Here is a 15,358-nt window from a genome sequence, read left to right as displayed (position 1 = left end):
TTTTTCCCTTTGCATACCAACCCTTACAAGAAACAAAGGCAAGAAACCACCCCAATGCTATATACCCTAAAAAATACACTGATCAAAAAAAATTAAAGGAACACTTTGAAAACACATCAGATCTCAATGAGGAAAATTATCATGCTGGATATCTATACTGATATGGACTGGGTAATGTGTTAGGAATGTAAGGATGCCCCATCATTTAATGGAAATGAAAATGATCAACCTACAGAGGACTGAATTCAAGGACACCACAAAAATCAAAGTGAAAAAAAACTAATGCAGCAGGCTAGTCCATTTTGCTGAAATTTAATTGCAGCAACTCAAAATGGTACTCAGTAGTTTGTATGGCCCCATGTGCTTGTATGCATGCATGACAACATCGGGACATGTTCCTAATAAGACGATGGATGGTGTCCTAGGGTATTTCCTTCCAGATCTGGACTAGGGCATCACTGAGTTCCTGGACAGTCTTAGGTTCAACCTGGTGGCGTCGGATGGACCAAAACATGATATCCCAGAGGTATTCTATTGGATTTAGGTCAGGCGAGCATGGGGGTCATTCAATGGTATCAATTCCTTACAATGTATGAACTGCCTTGGCTAATAGGCTTTACAATGATCGCTTTTTATACAGGATGGGGTTAATAACTTCAAGCCCAATGCACAACCTACAGGACCAGAGTATCCCTTTTTTAAGGGCCATTGCCAGAGACTTTCCAGGCATAGATATCCCTGTTCATAGTTTAGCTACTCACAGTATACAGTAGCTCTCAGGCTCTTTTAATCATGCAAGCCCCATCAGCATGGTAATACAAAATTTTTTAGACTAGTTTTGTAACACAGATGGCAGCACAAGGCTGCATGCACAGTTACAGGGAGCACCGATCTTTATAAGTCAGTGTGCCAAAAGACATCATCCTATATACATCATTAGCTGTGCAACTGGTGCTATTCTTTTTTTTTTAATTTTAATTTTTTAACAGTTTACAATCCACAAAACCAAACCAACTTAAACAGCCTACAGTCTGGCCATACAGTCCTCACATAAGACATTATTATCATTATATACATAAATATAGTAAGGTCTAAGGTAGAAGTGGTATCATAACAGTGCTCCATTGCATCCCTGCTATTAAGTAACAAGAGAACATATTACAATCTGCATTACCCTTATGACTTAAATTGTTAAATTCCTACAGTGAGGTATAATTTACAAATAGTTTTCACATAACTAATTGAAACACAGTTTAGTAACCCACATTGTACCATGCCCAAGAGTAAGGAGCCAAAATCATGCCAACAACATTTCAAGCCTCTCTACCAATATCAGTGTCATATAATTCTAGTGTTTTAGTACCCACATGTCTTGGGACAGGGACCAAGAACAAAGAACAGCTAACACTGTAGAATGCTCAAGTATACAAGAGCTAAGGGGGGTAAACTTGGGAGTCTGAAGCCAAGGGTCCCAAATCCTATTGAATTTAAATGGAGTCCCCCTCTGTCTCATAATTTGTTTCTCTTTCAACAAGGTAGAATTAACATGCATCCACCACTCTTCAAATGTAACTGGTGCTATTATGACCACGTGCGTTACCACATTTGCTACTTCATCATGGACAGCAAGTCAGAACAAAGAGCCAGTGTTAAATTCAGTGTGAAACTGGGCAAAACTGCCAGAGAGACATTTGATATGATTTGGCAAGTTTACAGCAATGCTGCAATTATTTATTCAAGGTGTTTTGAGTGGCATGCTTGCTTCAAGAGTGGAAGACGGCGAGAGATCAGGAAGAACTCAATGAGTTCAACAAGCTCAAACCCCAAAAATCTCCTCTCCCCAAAGATGACCCAGCTCAAAGGTTGTCATTTTGACAACATTGCGGAGATCCAGCGATCTGCCCAGTTTTACACAGAATTTCACGTTTGCTTTGTTCTAACTTGCTGTCCGTGGTGAAATCACAGACGTAGTAATGCATGTGGTCAGAATATCGCCAGCCCACTGCTCCCGATGTACATAGGACAATGTCTTTTGGCACACTGACTTATGAAGGTAGGTGCTCCCTGTAACTATACAGGTAGACTTGTGCTGCCATCTGTTGCTGTGTTACAACATTAGTCTTGAAACTCTTTGATACTACTTTGTGTATATATATATATATATATATATATATATATATGTCTGTATCATGGTCTGATTTTGATGTGGTTTGCAAAGGTAACCTTGATTGTGTATTTGTTTATTAAATGATCAGTTTGCCTTACTGAGGCTTGTGAAAAGTTTATGTTAATTCTCATATGTGAGGCCTGGTACACAAACATAACTCTACAAAGAAACAGACATTTGGTAAATCTAGACATTTTACTTACCTGTTATACAAAGAAATAATTATTGACGTTGCTGCTTGTGTTCCAGTTTTATCAAGAAGTGAAAGTATGGTGGCTTTTTGGTTTTTACTTCTGCCTTCCTTTGGCCTGCACCGGAATCTTTTACACATTAATGTCCTGTGAGATGCTAAGCATGAAGAATGGCATGAGAATAGCACTCAATGATCACATGAAACAGGTAGGTGTTACCTTTAGACATTTCTGCTTATTAGTGTTTTTTTTCTCTCCCAGAGAGAGTTCTGTAGTCCAGGAGGGGAGAACTAGGCAGAGCTGACAATACTGCTTGGTATTGCAGTGCAGCAAAGACAGTGGTTTGTCAGTGCATACAGAAAAATAGGAGTGTATTTTTTTTTTTTTGGCAGGTCAACAAGTATTTGATAAATCACGGGGAAATGTGCATGTATTGTAGAGATGTACTGATATGTTTTTTAATTGATCCAGACATACACTTTAAGTAGCTTAGTGAATAGTGAAAGCAATTATAGATGTGTTGCCTAGGCTGCCCACTCTATCCAGTATGAGAAAAATCAAATCCTAAATCTAATTGCTTGTGAATACATATCCATCAATTTAGAAACTCTTGATGCAGACCTTTTTTTTCATACGTTTACAATTTTCTCCTTGAAATAAGTATTTTATACAGCCCTGCACTTGTCCAATTGGAATTTCCATGTTCAAGTATTCTGATGTTTTATTTCAGAGAAGGGAAGTGGCAAAGACAGTGTTTTGCTTGGTGGTGATCTTCGCACTCTGCTGGCTTCCTCTCCATGTGAGCAGTATACTGAAAAAAACTGTATATGATGGAACAGATCCACACAGATGTGAACTTCTCAGGTGAGATTCCAACTGAATTGATTCTTCGTCTGTATGTAGAATTAGGGAAGGATACAGGGATAGCTGCTCAGTGACCAGATGACAAAGGGAATTCAATATCACATTAAGGAAATAAAGGCTTTAAAACCAAACTGTTTGGCTTTAAAAAGCTTTGTTTTTTAACATTTTCGATAGTGTGGATATGCATCTGAACTTCTTTTATGTTTTTATTCCTGTCTATGTCCTCATTAAGGAGATTTTCCTTCACTTTCTGTCCCCAGTGACACCAAAACAAAAAACTGATAAATCACCCGGACAGGGAGACACAGAGAACAATAAAAACCAGATTGAATATTATTATACAGGATTTAAATTACACCAACAATTGCGCAGTGCTTTACAAAATAAAGACAGTACAGTTACAATACAAGTCACTGCAAAAGAGTTAGGAAGGCTCTGCATGTAAGAGCCTACAATCAAAACGGGAGGTTTTAAATGATACTAAAGGTATTAACTGTGAGGGATTAGCTGATGGAGAAAGTAAAAGGCTGTGTTTAGGTGGAAGCAGTTAGTGGGAAATAGCCAGACAGATTGGAGTAGGGAGCTCCAGAGGAAGGGTGAGGATCTGGAAAAATCCTTGAGAAAAGCAGTGAGAGGGTTTGGGTGATATTTTAGGACAGGACTAGTAGTATAGCTTGGGGCAGAGTTGTGACTGACTTGTATGTTTTCTTTAGTATTTTGAATTTTGTACGTTGGGTGAGTGTAAGCCAGTGGAGAGTTTGGCAATTAATGGGTATTAATAAAAAATAATAATAACTCAGTTTTGGAAAGATTGAGTTTGAAGAAGTGATGTGACATCCATCCTGATATGTTGATTATCAGAGATAGAAAAAGGGTTGCTGGAGAAGCTGCAAGGAGCACGGAATTGGGAGACTAAAAGATCATAAGAAGGCAGAGTAGATGTGTGTGTCCATTTTGTTAGGTTAAAGAATAGGTTGAGTTGAGATGCTAAGAGGTAACAGGGATGTTATGTCACCAAAGAAGATAGCGGGTATTTCAGAGGAGAGAAAGTATTGTACCTGGGCAGAGAAGTTCCATAGCCCTGCATTGGAAGTGAGGGCTCTGTAGGACAGTCCACCACTGGAGCATAGGGGAGCGCTGTCTGCTGGAGGAGTGGAGGATTGGGTGAGTATAATTGCTTTTTCTGCCCCCTAAATGTAAACAAACATTTAACCCTTGCAATGCTAGAACAGCCACACTGCATGGGAGGATTTGTATGTTTTCTGGAGTTGGATGTTAGGATGGATGTTTGAAGGTAGCAATTGCGTGTGAAGGTACAGAGAAGAGATGATGAAAAAATGATAAGAAGTAACATTTTAAAGTGCCCTGGTACTTGTAAATAAATTATACTTACGCAAAAATTGAACATGACTGTGCCTGTACCCTGTGACTTTGACAAATGTTCTGACCCTCCTCTACTAAATAACAGGGATTTTGTCCCTGCATCTGTCGTCATCACAAAGATAGCCCATCACTCCCTACTCTTGTTACACCCTGTTACCTGGCCAAGAAGTAAAGATAAATCTCCACAAAAGGGACACAAATAGTAGTAAGAACTTGAAAAAAGTTCTACCCCTTCCCCCCTTCCTCCCACAAAACATATTCATAAAAAAGTAAAAACTTATGTCAAAATGCTATTTCTGTTTTTGATCCCACTTTTATTCCTGTGTCACTACGCAAAAATATTAGGGGAAAATGTGTCACTGGGAGAGGAAGATAGAGACAGCAAAAAAACACTGCCAGAGTGCTGTAGTAGCTTCTATTGGGTACATGGTATCACCGCCATGGAACTGCAGAGCCCAGCAGGGGGTCACACTATCCAACAAATTCAGAAGCAACGGTACCCATAGCTCTTCAAACGAGCATAGATTTTACTCCTTGCTGATGGAAAGGTGTATCAAACAACTTCCTCTACAGGCTGTTACAAATATAATTTTTTACTGTAAAGCCAAGTACAGACGATGAGAATATTGGACAAATGATTGCCCCTTTTTTTTTTTTTTTTTTGGATGCTAGTCTCATATCGAAAACGAATACGTTTTTTTTTTTAAGTTACCAAAATTCTTGATAGACAGAATACAAGTTCAGAAGTTATATAATGTATTGTATTATATTGTTCATTGTATTGCCTTGGTCACTCAATTTTTATTTATACAAATACTATACTAATTACATGAAAATTGTTTGTTCCAATATCTTATGAGAAAATATTTTGTGCTTTTCTCTTCTGATATTTTCACATGAACTGATCGTGATAGGCTTTCGAAAGCTGTGTTCTAATGATCAGATTAATGGACAATCGCTCCGTAAGCTTTTTATTTTTGTCCGATTTTCTCACCATGTGTACTAACCATTAGGATCTCTGCAGAAGAGTAAAGTTCATGTTCACTTTAATAATAATTTCCAATAATAACGTCTGAACTCTTCTGAAAACATGTCTGCACACCTTCACATTTTTTTATACAGCAATATACTATAGACTCAGCAGAGTTACTAATTGTGTAATTAATAAACAATAGAGGACAAATGGGTACAATTACACTTATAGCCATTTTATTGCATTCCAGAAGCAATGTAGATTATGAATAAGTAGAGCTTCAATTAATTTACTAAATTAGGATGGAAGTTATTATGGTGATCTGCAAGAGATTGTAGTCTTCAGACCTGTAACATTTAAAAGAGGCTTCCAGGAAAAAAAAAATCCTGCATTTGCTTGTTTTGGTTTACTAAAGACACGAAATGCCTCTAAAACAGAGCCCCAGAAAGCAGTAAAACTCAACGCAGGCTTTAACCCTTCCCCATTCTATGCAAAAATAAGAACAAAAAAGGTTTTGTCCAGACATACCCTTTAAACAAGAGGACTGATTGGTTTCTATACATATTCATGTGCTTGTTCTTTCTTTAGCTTTTTCTTAGTCATGAATTACATTGGAATCAATATGGCCTCTCTGAATTCCTGTATAAATCCAGTGGCGCTCTACTTTGTTAGCAGGAAATTCAAAAACTGTTTCCAGGTAAGCTGTATTCTTGTTTTATTTACTGCAGTAGGCAATTTGGTGATGTCCCTTCCTTTTCCTCATCCCAGTTTAGAATATAAAGCAGCAGCACCACACTGGTGAAGCCTTCATCTTGCTATCTTTTACTATTTGCAAGTTCCCAGTGTTAAGCTGGCCATAGATGGCCATAGGGAATCTCAGTCGTTTCAGAATGTATGGGCAGGCCTGAATGTACCCAAGTTGATCGATCGATTGCTCAACTTGGGTACAACCAGCGTGCTGGATTTTACATGCGATTATTGCAAGCAGCTAATTTAGCCGCTAGCAATAATCACTGTCTTCTCTTGGCTTCCCCCGCCCTTAACCAGAAGAATGCAGTGGCCTGGCGGCAGGGATTCCCCTGTCAACACTGTCTGTGTTGATGGGGCTATCAAGGTTGCAGGAAAGAAATTTGCTCCTTCTATGGCCTTCCTTAGACTGACAGTGGTTTGCAATCTATCCCGCATTGCATAAAAATCACATTGCCCCTCCTTTTCACAGTCTACATCCCACTGTGCAGGAGATTAGAAGCTGAAAGGATAATAGGTTCAGGTACTTAGATTAACTCTATGTAAATACAAATTTTTGTTAAGTAATACCTAACCGTATTAGGACATCTATGGGATAGAGGTAAGTAGGCCTCTGGAAAAGAGATGAGTGGGGAACTATAAGTCAGTGATGGGGCCAAGAAGGGAAAGTAAACTTGTCTGAAAACGTATTTATCCTTTAAGCAAAGGCGCACTCCCTGCTTTAAAGCAGCGCTGGGACAGGGCAGAAAAATCACCCGTATCAGGTGCGGCTCTAAGGCAATATTGCTAGGGTGGGAGGGTGGGAGCCTCTCCCGCCTCCGCACCACCTGGCTATCACCTTGACTGAGCAGGGCAAATGTTTTTATCCCTGTGTTAACCCTAATTAGTTTATAATAACTCCTTCAACCCCTTCTTCCCTTAGCTTTTTGTGCTTATATGTAAATGGTTTACATATAAGCAATTTTGTATTTGTATTTGTTTGTATTTGTAGCACTTAATGTAAAAAATACTTTGTACCAGCAAAATAATTTTAATATCTTTACAAAAGGGAATAAATGCAAAAAAAAAAATAAAAATTGTACTTTTGATGATTTGAGTTATAAACTACTTAAGTTCCAAATAAAAGAACAAATATTGGTTACAAGTTATTGGAACCTGAGAAAACAAATCTTTTCCAGAGAGGCACATAAAGCAATTCCTCTGGTATGCTGTTTTGAAGGTCAGTGTCACCTTAGCAGCATCATGGTCCCATGGGCAAAGTAGGAAAAGTAGTGCCCTGGGGCTCCTACCAGAGAGATGTGTACAACAGCACACAGTGGGTGTGGCCACACATTGGGTCTGGCTTTGTAGTCTGATCAGAAATTTTAGTCTGATTTTATACAAATTGCAATTGTTTTTTTTTTTACCATTTTTGATTTTTTTTTTATTTAAATTTAATCATTGTTCACATTATTGTTATAATGCTGTTTGGGGGGGGGGGGGCTTTGGTGAGATGTCAAGGGTTTGAATAGACCTCTGAAGTTTCACTTTTGAAACAGAGAAAGGGACTGAATGCCCGTTATTTGTAACCTCAGCTGCACTGCAAATGAATGAACAGGAGACAGAAAAATCTGGATCAGTGCATAGGGTGGGGGGAATAACCGACACTGATCTTTTTGTGGCTCTCACTCCAGCATCTGAGTCAGGAGATGCATACCTCCCAACTGTCCCTGATTTTGAGGGACTGTCCCTCAATTGCAACAAAGTCCCTCTGTCCCTCCTTCCTCTTCATTTGTCCCTCATTTTGGTCTGATCTATATAGTTGTATATAAAATGCACTATTTATCTTTCAAAAAGTGTTTCCCAGTGCTAAACCTTTCATCCAGTTTCTAAATTGTTGCATTTGTAAACTTCAAAGGCCAATATAAAGGAAAAGTAGTGGTTTAAAAACAACACTTGAAGGTTTAACTAATCCTTTTTTTTTTTATAATTCTCCTTGATGGGGGGGGGGGGTGTCCTATGCCTACATATATTTGCTAATAGGAGTCCCTCATTCTCATCTCAAAAAGTTGGGAGATATGAAGATGTCGGCCTTCAGCTGCTGCAGTGAGAGCCACAAAAGATCAGTTTTGGTGTATTCCCCAACCCACTGCATTAATCACCTGCTCTATCCACTCGCTATCCCCCCATGCACCTGGGGCCCCTGGGCTCTACCTATGGGTGCCTGTGCGAAAAGATGGCCCTGTTGAAGGTCCCTGAACAAATATAGTAGTGCTATAGCATCTTTGGTCACATGTGCTAGGTTCATCAGTAGGTAAAAGGAGGTGTTTGGGTGGCTGGAGATAGTTTGTGAGATTGTTTAAAGGATCTTCAAGAGAGTTTTCACATTTTTGTTGATCCCTCCTGCCTAACTTCAATAGAAATATATATTTCTTCTTTATCTTGCAGACCTGCCTATGCTGCTGGTGCCACAGGCCCAACCTCACTATCACTCCTATGGATGAAAAGGGTTCTGGCGGGAAATGGAAAGCTAATGGCCATGACTTAGTCCTAGATCGCAGTAGTTCTCGTCTGACAAACAAATACAGCTCTTCCTGAAATGAAGATAAAGAAAACAACACTCCCCCAATGGACCACAGACCACATTTCCCTACCTGATCATGGCTCATTGTATATATGATGTATATATGATGTCAGAGATGGCATAAATGCCTTGTGGGCTGTATATATAGTGTCCACTTTTATGCTGTACTGTAGGCATTCAATCTATTTTCAAGGTGGAAACCTGGAATACCACCTACCAAGAACTTTTTTACAGGTCACATGAGACAGAAAATCCACCCCCAAGCTTCCTGTGAGTTTTACTTTTACTAAAATGTTATTTTCAGGGCCAGGAACTAAGGTTATATTTATGTAATATTTATATTCTGTATTTTTAAAGGGGTTGTGACAGGTTGAATGCACATTTTTTTACCTGTACTTTTATCCATCAACAAGTGCCAGTATTAAGAAAGTGAGAGTCTAAGATCTCTGGTGGAAACAGAAAATCTTTTTTGCTGGCTTCCACAGCATTATACTGCATTTTTGTTTAGTGAACTTCAAGGGACACAGAATCAGAATGAACAGATTGCATGTAATCTAATTTTTTTCCTGCACAGAATGTGCTTTCTTCTTGAAGCCTTCAATGTATCTCTATCATGACTGTGGTGGTCAGGTGGTACATGCTGTGCTACACTACATCACTACAGGACATAAGCCTGGAGATTAAGGCTGCATGTACACGGAACACTTCTGAATGATGGGAACTGACTGCTGGAAAACATAGGTTAAAAAACATCATTTATGAGCGTTTGCGTTTAGAAGTGTTTTTTAAAGATAACCTCAGGAGACCTTCCAAAATGCCCAGAATGCACTGAAAAACAGTAAAAAAATTACTATTTTGAGAGAAACAGAGAGAGCAGAAGCAGAGATAGCAGTATTTGTTGAGATTAGCTGTCTTTTTGTTTTGTGGTGTTTGGATGTGTTCTATTTCATTTCAGCAGTGTACAAGCATTTGGCGTTTGAAACGCTGATAAAATCTACTCCTCCTTTTCTGCGTTCAAAAAATGACTGTAAACTCAACTGCCTGTAAATGACGATGTGTACATGGACACATAGGAAAACATTGGGGTGAGTTCAGGAGCTGCTGAAAAAACACTGAACAGCTCCTGAACGTCAGTTTATCAGCTGCAGTGTATATGAGCCCTTAGGGAAAAAGTGAAACACAAGCACACCTCTTGTCATAATATTAGGTCATAGCACTTTCTGTGAGTGATTTATATTTTGCCTGCACAACCCTTTTAAATCAATTTTAGACATTCCTAGTAAAAGAAGTTTGTGAGCTAACACTGCCATTCCTATTCTTCATGTAACATAATTCATTTTATACTGAAAGGAATTAGACTTTCTGAATGCCTGGTGTGACTGTGTCACCTAACTGACATTCTGCATTTAATACTACAGATATTAAAGTGTTAACTGTGTTTAAAGGGTAACTCAGATAAGTATCATTAGAAAGGACTGAGGGATACAAGTAATTATGTTAATTACAATTACCACCATGCCATCTGAGATGCAGCTGTTTACAAGCTCCCTGCCAGCCCAGTGGTACAACCAATCACTGTGCATGTCATTCCAATGGAACTGGTTGCCACAATGATGGCTATCTAATGTTACTGATATGCTTCCATCAAGGTTTTGGACAGCAGCAAATAACAAAGGATAGCATTGAGGTAAGTGCATTTTCCACCTTTTCCAGTGGTAATTCACGGGGTTCTCCGTTAATCAGAAAAAAAGATGTGTTTGCCTAATCTTATAGTAGCAAAGTAAAAAAAAAAAAGTGAATAAAAGGAAAAAACACAGTGAATGCTCCTATTGTCTTATCAGAAATGTTCTTACATGCTCTGTCTTGATCTGTTCTATAGGAAGTCATATGTTAGATTTTGCTTTCTGCAGATAAAGTTTGCATTGTGCTTATATTTGATTTGTAAAGAATAGCTGTGTAATGTTACGGTTAGACAGTCTTACTATAACCCACATTGGAACATGCTGAAATGTACTACAGTCCAGCAGCAGCAAGTTGAATCCAAGACATAAGAACGATCGCTGTCAGTTATTATAGGAAACCTGAGATTACAGATTTATAGGTGAAGACCGTTGATGATCTCTCCTTCTTAAATTATTGCCAGGCACAGTAATACTTTGGCTCCGAGAAGGAATCTCACTACACATCTTTGCTCCTGTCCTCCGAAGGACAAAGTGCATGTACCATTTTGTCCTTTTCCTCTAGCCTGTCTAATTGCTGAGATAGCGTAGTCAATAGCATCCTTTCCCCTCCGGGTAGCCTGCATCCTTCCAACCGATGATGCTGTGCAACCCATTTGCATGGACAAAATGGTCATATAGAGTATGTTATATATTCTTGCAGACTCATCTGGACCACAGAATGGTAATTCTAGCAGAACCTGTCACTGCTTGAAAAAACAGAGGGGGTAGAACAGAGGAACTGGATGGGAGCCTTCTAGCTGACACACCCTCTAGTGGTGACAACTGTGCTCTGCTTGAGCAGAAACTCCCACAAATCCGGTTTTTATCAGGGGTGGGGCAGAGGAGCTGAAAAGCAAGGAATATAGAAGGAGTTTTATTCACATTTCAATACACTGGAGAAGCCAATACAAGTATTTAGACATGAATGTATGAAACTGTGTTTAAACATTTAATGCTCATGCAAATTCTTTTTTAATGCTTTCTGAGACCATGACAAGTATAGAGTTGCTCCCCGGCTTCCCTTATACAAACCGGATTCCAATCAAGTGATGTGCATGAGAGCAGCTCTCTTGGTTCTCTCTCTCCTCACTGGACAGAAAGGCAGCAGTGAGGGCCATTGGCTCCTGCTGCTGTCAATCGCAGCCAGTAAGGAGGGAATGGGAGCAGGGTCAAGCTGCGCTCTGTGTGTCAATGGACACACAGAACTGGCTCAGGAGCGAGCACACACGAATGCCCTCAGGAGCAAGCTTCTTGCTATGGGGGCACACAGCAGAGGGGAGGAGCCAGAAGCATTGGTGGGGGCCTGAGAAGCAGAGGATCAGGGCTGCTCTGTGCAAAACCATTGTACAGAAAGTATCACTTGTTTGTTACTTTTTTTTATGTACTTTTAGAATCACTTTAAGAAATTTGGATATTTAGGTCCTTGTGATAAAGCCAAAAACAACCAGGTAACCAGCATTTCAAAGTGGAACCTGAGCTAAAAGGCAAGATCTGATTATTACATCAGGGCCCACCCAGACCAAACCACCACATTAAAGCATAAAAAAAAACTAAAAAAAAGTAAGAGAAGGGTGACATCCCAATCCATCCAACAGGATCATGGGAACACTGAATATCCCAAATTTCATGAGAAGACACTCTGGCACACAGCAGGAGAGCCTGTAACAAAATCTGGGATCCTCAGGATCTCACTGGTAGGATTGTGATGACACCCTTTTTCCTGTGGGAAAGCCAGGTATAAGGTAAGTATATTTAATACATATTACCCATTTTGTAATACACAGTGAATATGGTTAGGCAGTGGCCTGATGTAAGAAATGGACTTTAGATAACATATTTCATGAACGATGAATGATTTTGGATTGTATCAGTTACATGGATGAGACAAACCATTTACCACTGACGGGTACTTTCAAATATGTGCTTTTATTTTTTTAGCAACATATTAAGCATAAGTATATAATCATAATTTAAACTGCATGCCTGCACGCTAGCATAGATATTTATTAATTTAAAAATTAACCAGTCAATGAAAGAAAGATGAGGGACACCATTGATGACAACTTCTGGAAAGGATAGCTGCCCAGCTTTGGCTTTGTTTCTTTGAGTCACTGTTCTGGTTTAGTTAAAAAAGGTACTTATTTACATACTTGTTCTGGGTCAGTTATTCAAATTATTGAAGCATGTGGGTCACCATGACAGTCACGCAATTAGCATTTTCAGCAGGGGTCCACAGTAGCAGTCTCCATGTTTCTTTCATGGCAAGCCTTTGAAAGCTAAGGCTACCTTTCTAATAATTTTGCTTGTTACACAAATATTTAGGGTGCAACATAAAACAAGGTGAGAGTCTGCAACCCCCAACCACAAACCACCCATCTCTCCTCCTACTGAATCCTAGGGGTTCTTCTCCCTACAGGCTCTTGTCATTTTTTAAACTTGGTGTGGCTGTGCATGGCATGCCTCAGCAGTAGATGGGCTTGTACTTTTAAATGGAGCACAAATGCAGTGATGCCACTGCACTCATAGCCCATTGATATTTCCTGCAGCCCCTTCAGACCTGTGGCTGGAGGAATAGTCTGCTGGAGTCTGTGCATTGCACCCACAATCCACTGATTGTGGTTGTGATGCTTTGCAGGAAAATACAATGAAAGTTAATAAATGTATATTCTTTTAAGCAATGAGGGCACATTTATTATTATTTTTTTTTGCAAAAGCTGGAATATGCCTTTAAAGGAGAGAAATACAGGGGCTAACTTCTAACAAATCAAATCTGTGCAGGGGCCACACATCCGTTTGATAGAAGCAAACTTGACCAATTACAGCAGAGTTTAGAAAACAGACCGTTCCAGCAGGGCTGGACCTTTTTTTTAATATAACCTCAAATCCAAGTTTGCGTTCAGTGACCAAAGCAATATACAGTTTTCACAAAAATATATTCTTTTTTTTTTTGTCCAGTTTCTCATGTGATGGATGATGGATTGCCCATTTGTTACATTTTGTGAATAATTCTCCTATATCAGTTTCGTGTGTGTCACTTTGTTTTTTAATAAATCTCACATTTTCTACCAACAGTTTTTCACATTGTCTGTAAACCATGTGACTATACTTCTTTCACCCCTCCTTCTTTCATATAATATAGCACAGCCTGTCGTGTAATCATCAGAGTATAGACACTTGACTTTTATTAAAGCAGTATTAAAAGCAAATATTTATTATATTGCAGCTTACCAATTCTTAGATGCAATGGCTTTATTCATTTTATTTTTAGTTTTTTCAAATTTTATTTTCACATGGCGATCCAGCCAGTAGGTCTTTTGTTTTTCAAAAGGACATGCACTATTTTGGATTGTATCAGTTACAGGGATGAGACAAACCATTTACCACTGACAGGGGTACTTACAAATATGAGCTTTCATTTTTGTAAAACCTTTATCCCAAAAGAAAAAGAACAGTTTGCTGTAACTACTTATAAAATGTTAGCTGGAGTTTGGCTTCAATTTGTTAGTGTATTTAAATCTGCTAGTACATCTTCACAACACTTCCCTACCCCCAGAGTGACAATGCTGCTGTTCAAATGTGCCCGCTGTGCTCCTTCATCCAGAGTGGGGACAGTCTAATACAGGAGGTGTGTTACTAGACAGATCACCAGGTGCAAACAGAGGGGAAAAGCCTAAAAAAAAAGAAAACTAATGCAACCACCACATCTAATGATTGATAATGTGCAATATATTACATTTTTGGTTTTGAGTTTAATACCATATTAATGCATTATGCTTTTAAAGTATACTGTTATATAAAGACAAAACTTTTTTTTTTTTAGTTTTGGATGAAGTGGTGAGGGAGTAGAACACGTAGAATTTTTATTGCTATATGCGTTAAGCAATTTAAGCCTGTCATACACAGCACAAATTTAGGCCGATTCAGCAGAAGGGATGAGCTTGGTTCGGTTTGAACCCAAGTTCAGCCTGAACCCAAGTTCAGCCCTCAGCTGAACACGGAAGTTGGCCATCAGTGCTTTGCCAATATGCTGCTGCCATGACATCCCCATCCCCCAGCTGCACACACACCAAGGGGCTGGGATGCCTGTGACATTTACCATATTTGACATTTGCCATATGGCCACAATTGGTCAGTGATGTCACAAGCATCTTTGTGCACATACAGCTACAGGGTGGGGTATAACCCAGCTGTGGCTCATCGGGCCAAGAATAACAGCTGTCTCTGAGGTTCAACCAAACTCAAACTCATCACTATGCTGATGGTTATCTATCAGCACCGCCCAGCTCAACTACGTTAATTTTTCAGTCGACTTTTGTTGGAAGTGCCCAGGTGGAAAATTTTGGGCCGAAAAGCAACTATATCCAATCAGATGCTGGCACTGGTCAGGTATTCTGACAGCCATGGGTGTCAGCTGGCAAAATACAATAGCTGGTAGGAAAGATTCCTTCATCTATGCTCTTTAGCACGCATGTCGGAATCTATTAGATTTCTCTTCTTCATTCCATGGGTTGAACCAGAAAACCCTGTATATGTATGGCACGTTTTACTGTGCTCAGTTTTTCCTGGTGACCACTGGCATCAGAACTGAAAGTGAGGGAAAATCCAAAATTTGGAGTTGTTACCAGGAGTAGAGGGGAGTTATTCCAATGGGAACAACTGTCTAAGAGGGTGTTTTTCTTTCTTTGGAGAGACTTCCACTCACGTCTTCTTGTGTCTGCGAAAAACTAAATGAACAGAAATCTCTCCAAT

General features: G+C 39.3%; 1 protein-coding gene across 1 annotated transcript in view; it reads left to right on the top strand.

Moving 5' to 3' along the window:
• The window catches only part of LOC149447838 (endothelin receptor type B-like), a 33,170-nt gene extending 19,492 nt beyond the window's left edge, over window positions 1-13,678 (top strand). The window contains exons 5-8 of the mRNA XM_089651944.1: window positions 2,417-2,566; window positions 3,089-3,222; window positions 6,167-6,275; window positions 8,753-13,678. Of these exons, the coding sequence (XP_089508070.1) occupies window positions 2,417-2,566; window positions 3,089-3,222; window positions 6,167-6,275; window positions 8,753-8,902 (543 nt within the window). The 3' untranslated portion in view covers window positions 8,903-13,678. The remainder of the gene's footprint in view (window positions 1-2,416; window positions 2,567-3,088; window positions 3,223-6,166; window positions 6,276-8,752) is intronic.
• The last annotated feature ends 1,680 nt before the right edge of the window (window positions 13,679-15,358 follow it).

Source organism: Staurois parvus, unplaced genomic scaffold (assembly GCF_062004578.1).
Source record: "Staurois parvus isolate SC_StPar_1 unplaced genomic scaffold, SC_StPar_1.0 ptg000668l, whole genome shotgun sequence".
Taxonomy (NCBI): domain Eukaryota; kingdom Metazoa; phylum Chordata; class Amphibia; order Anura; family Ranidae; genus Staurois; species Staurois parvus.
This window is presented reverse-complemented; position numbering and strand designations above follow the sequence as displayed.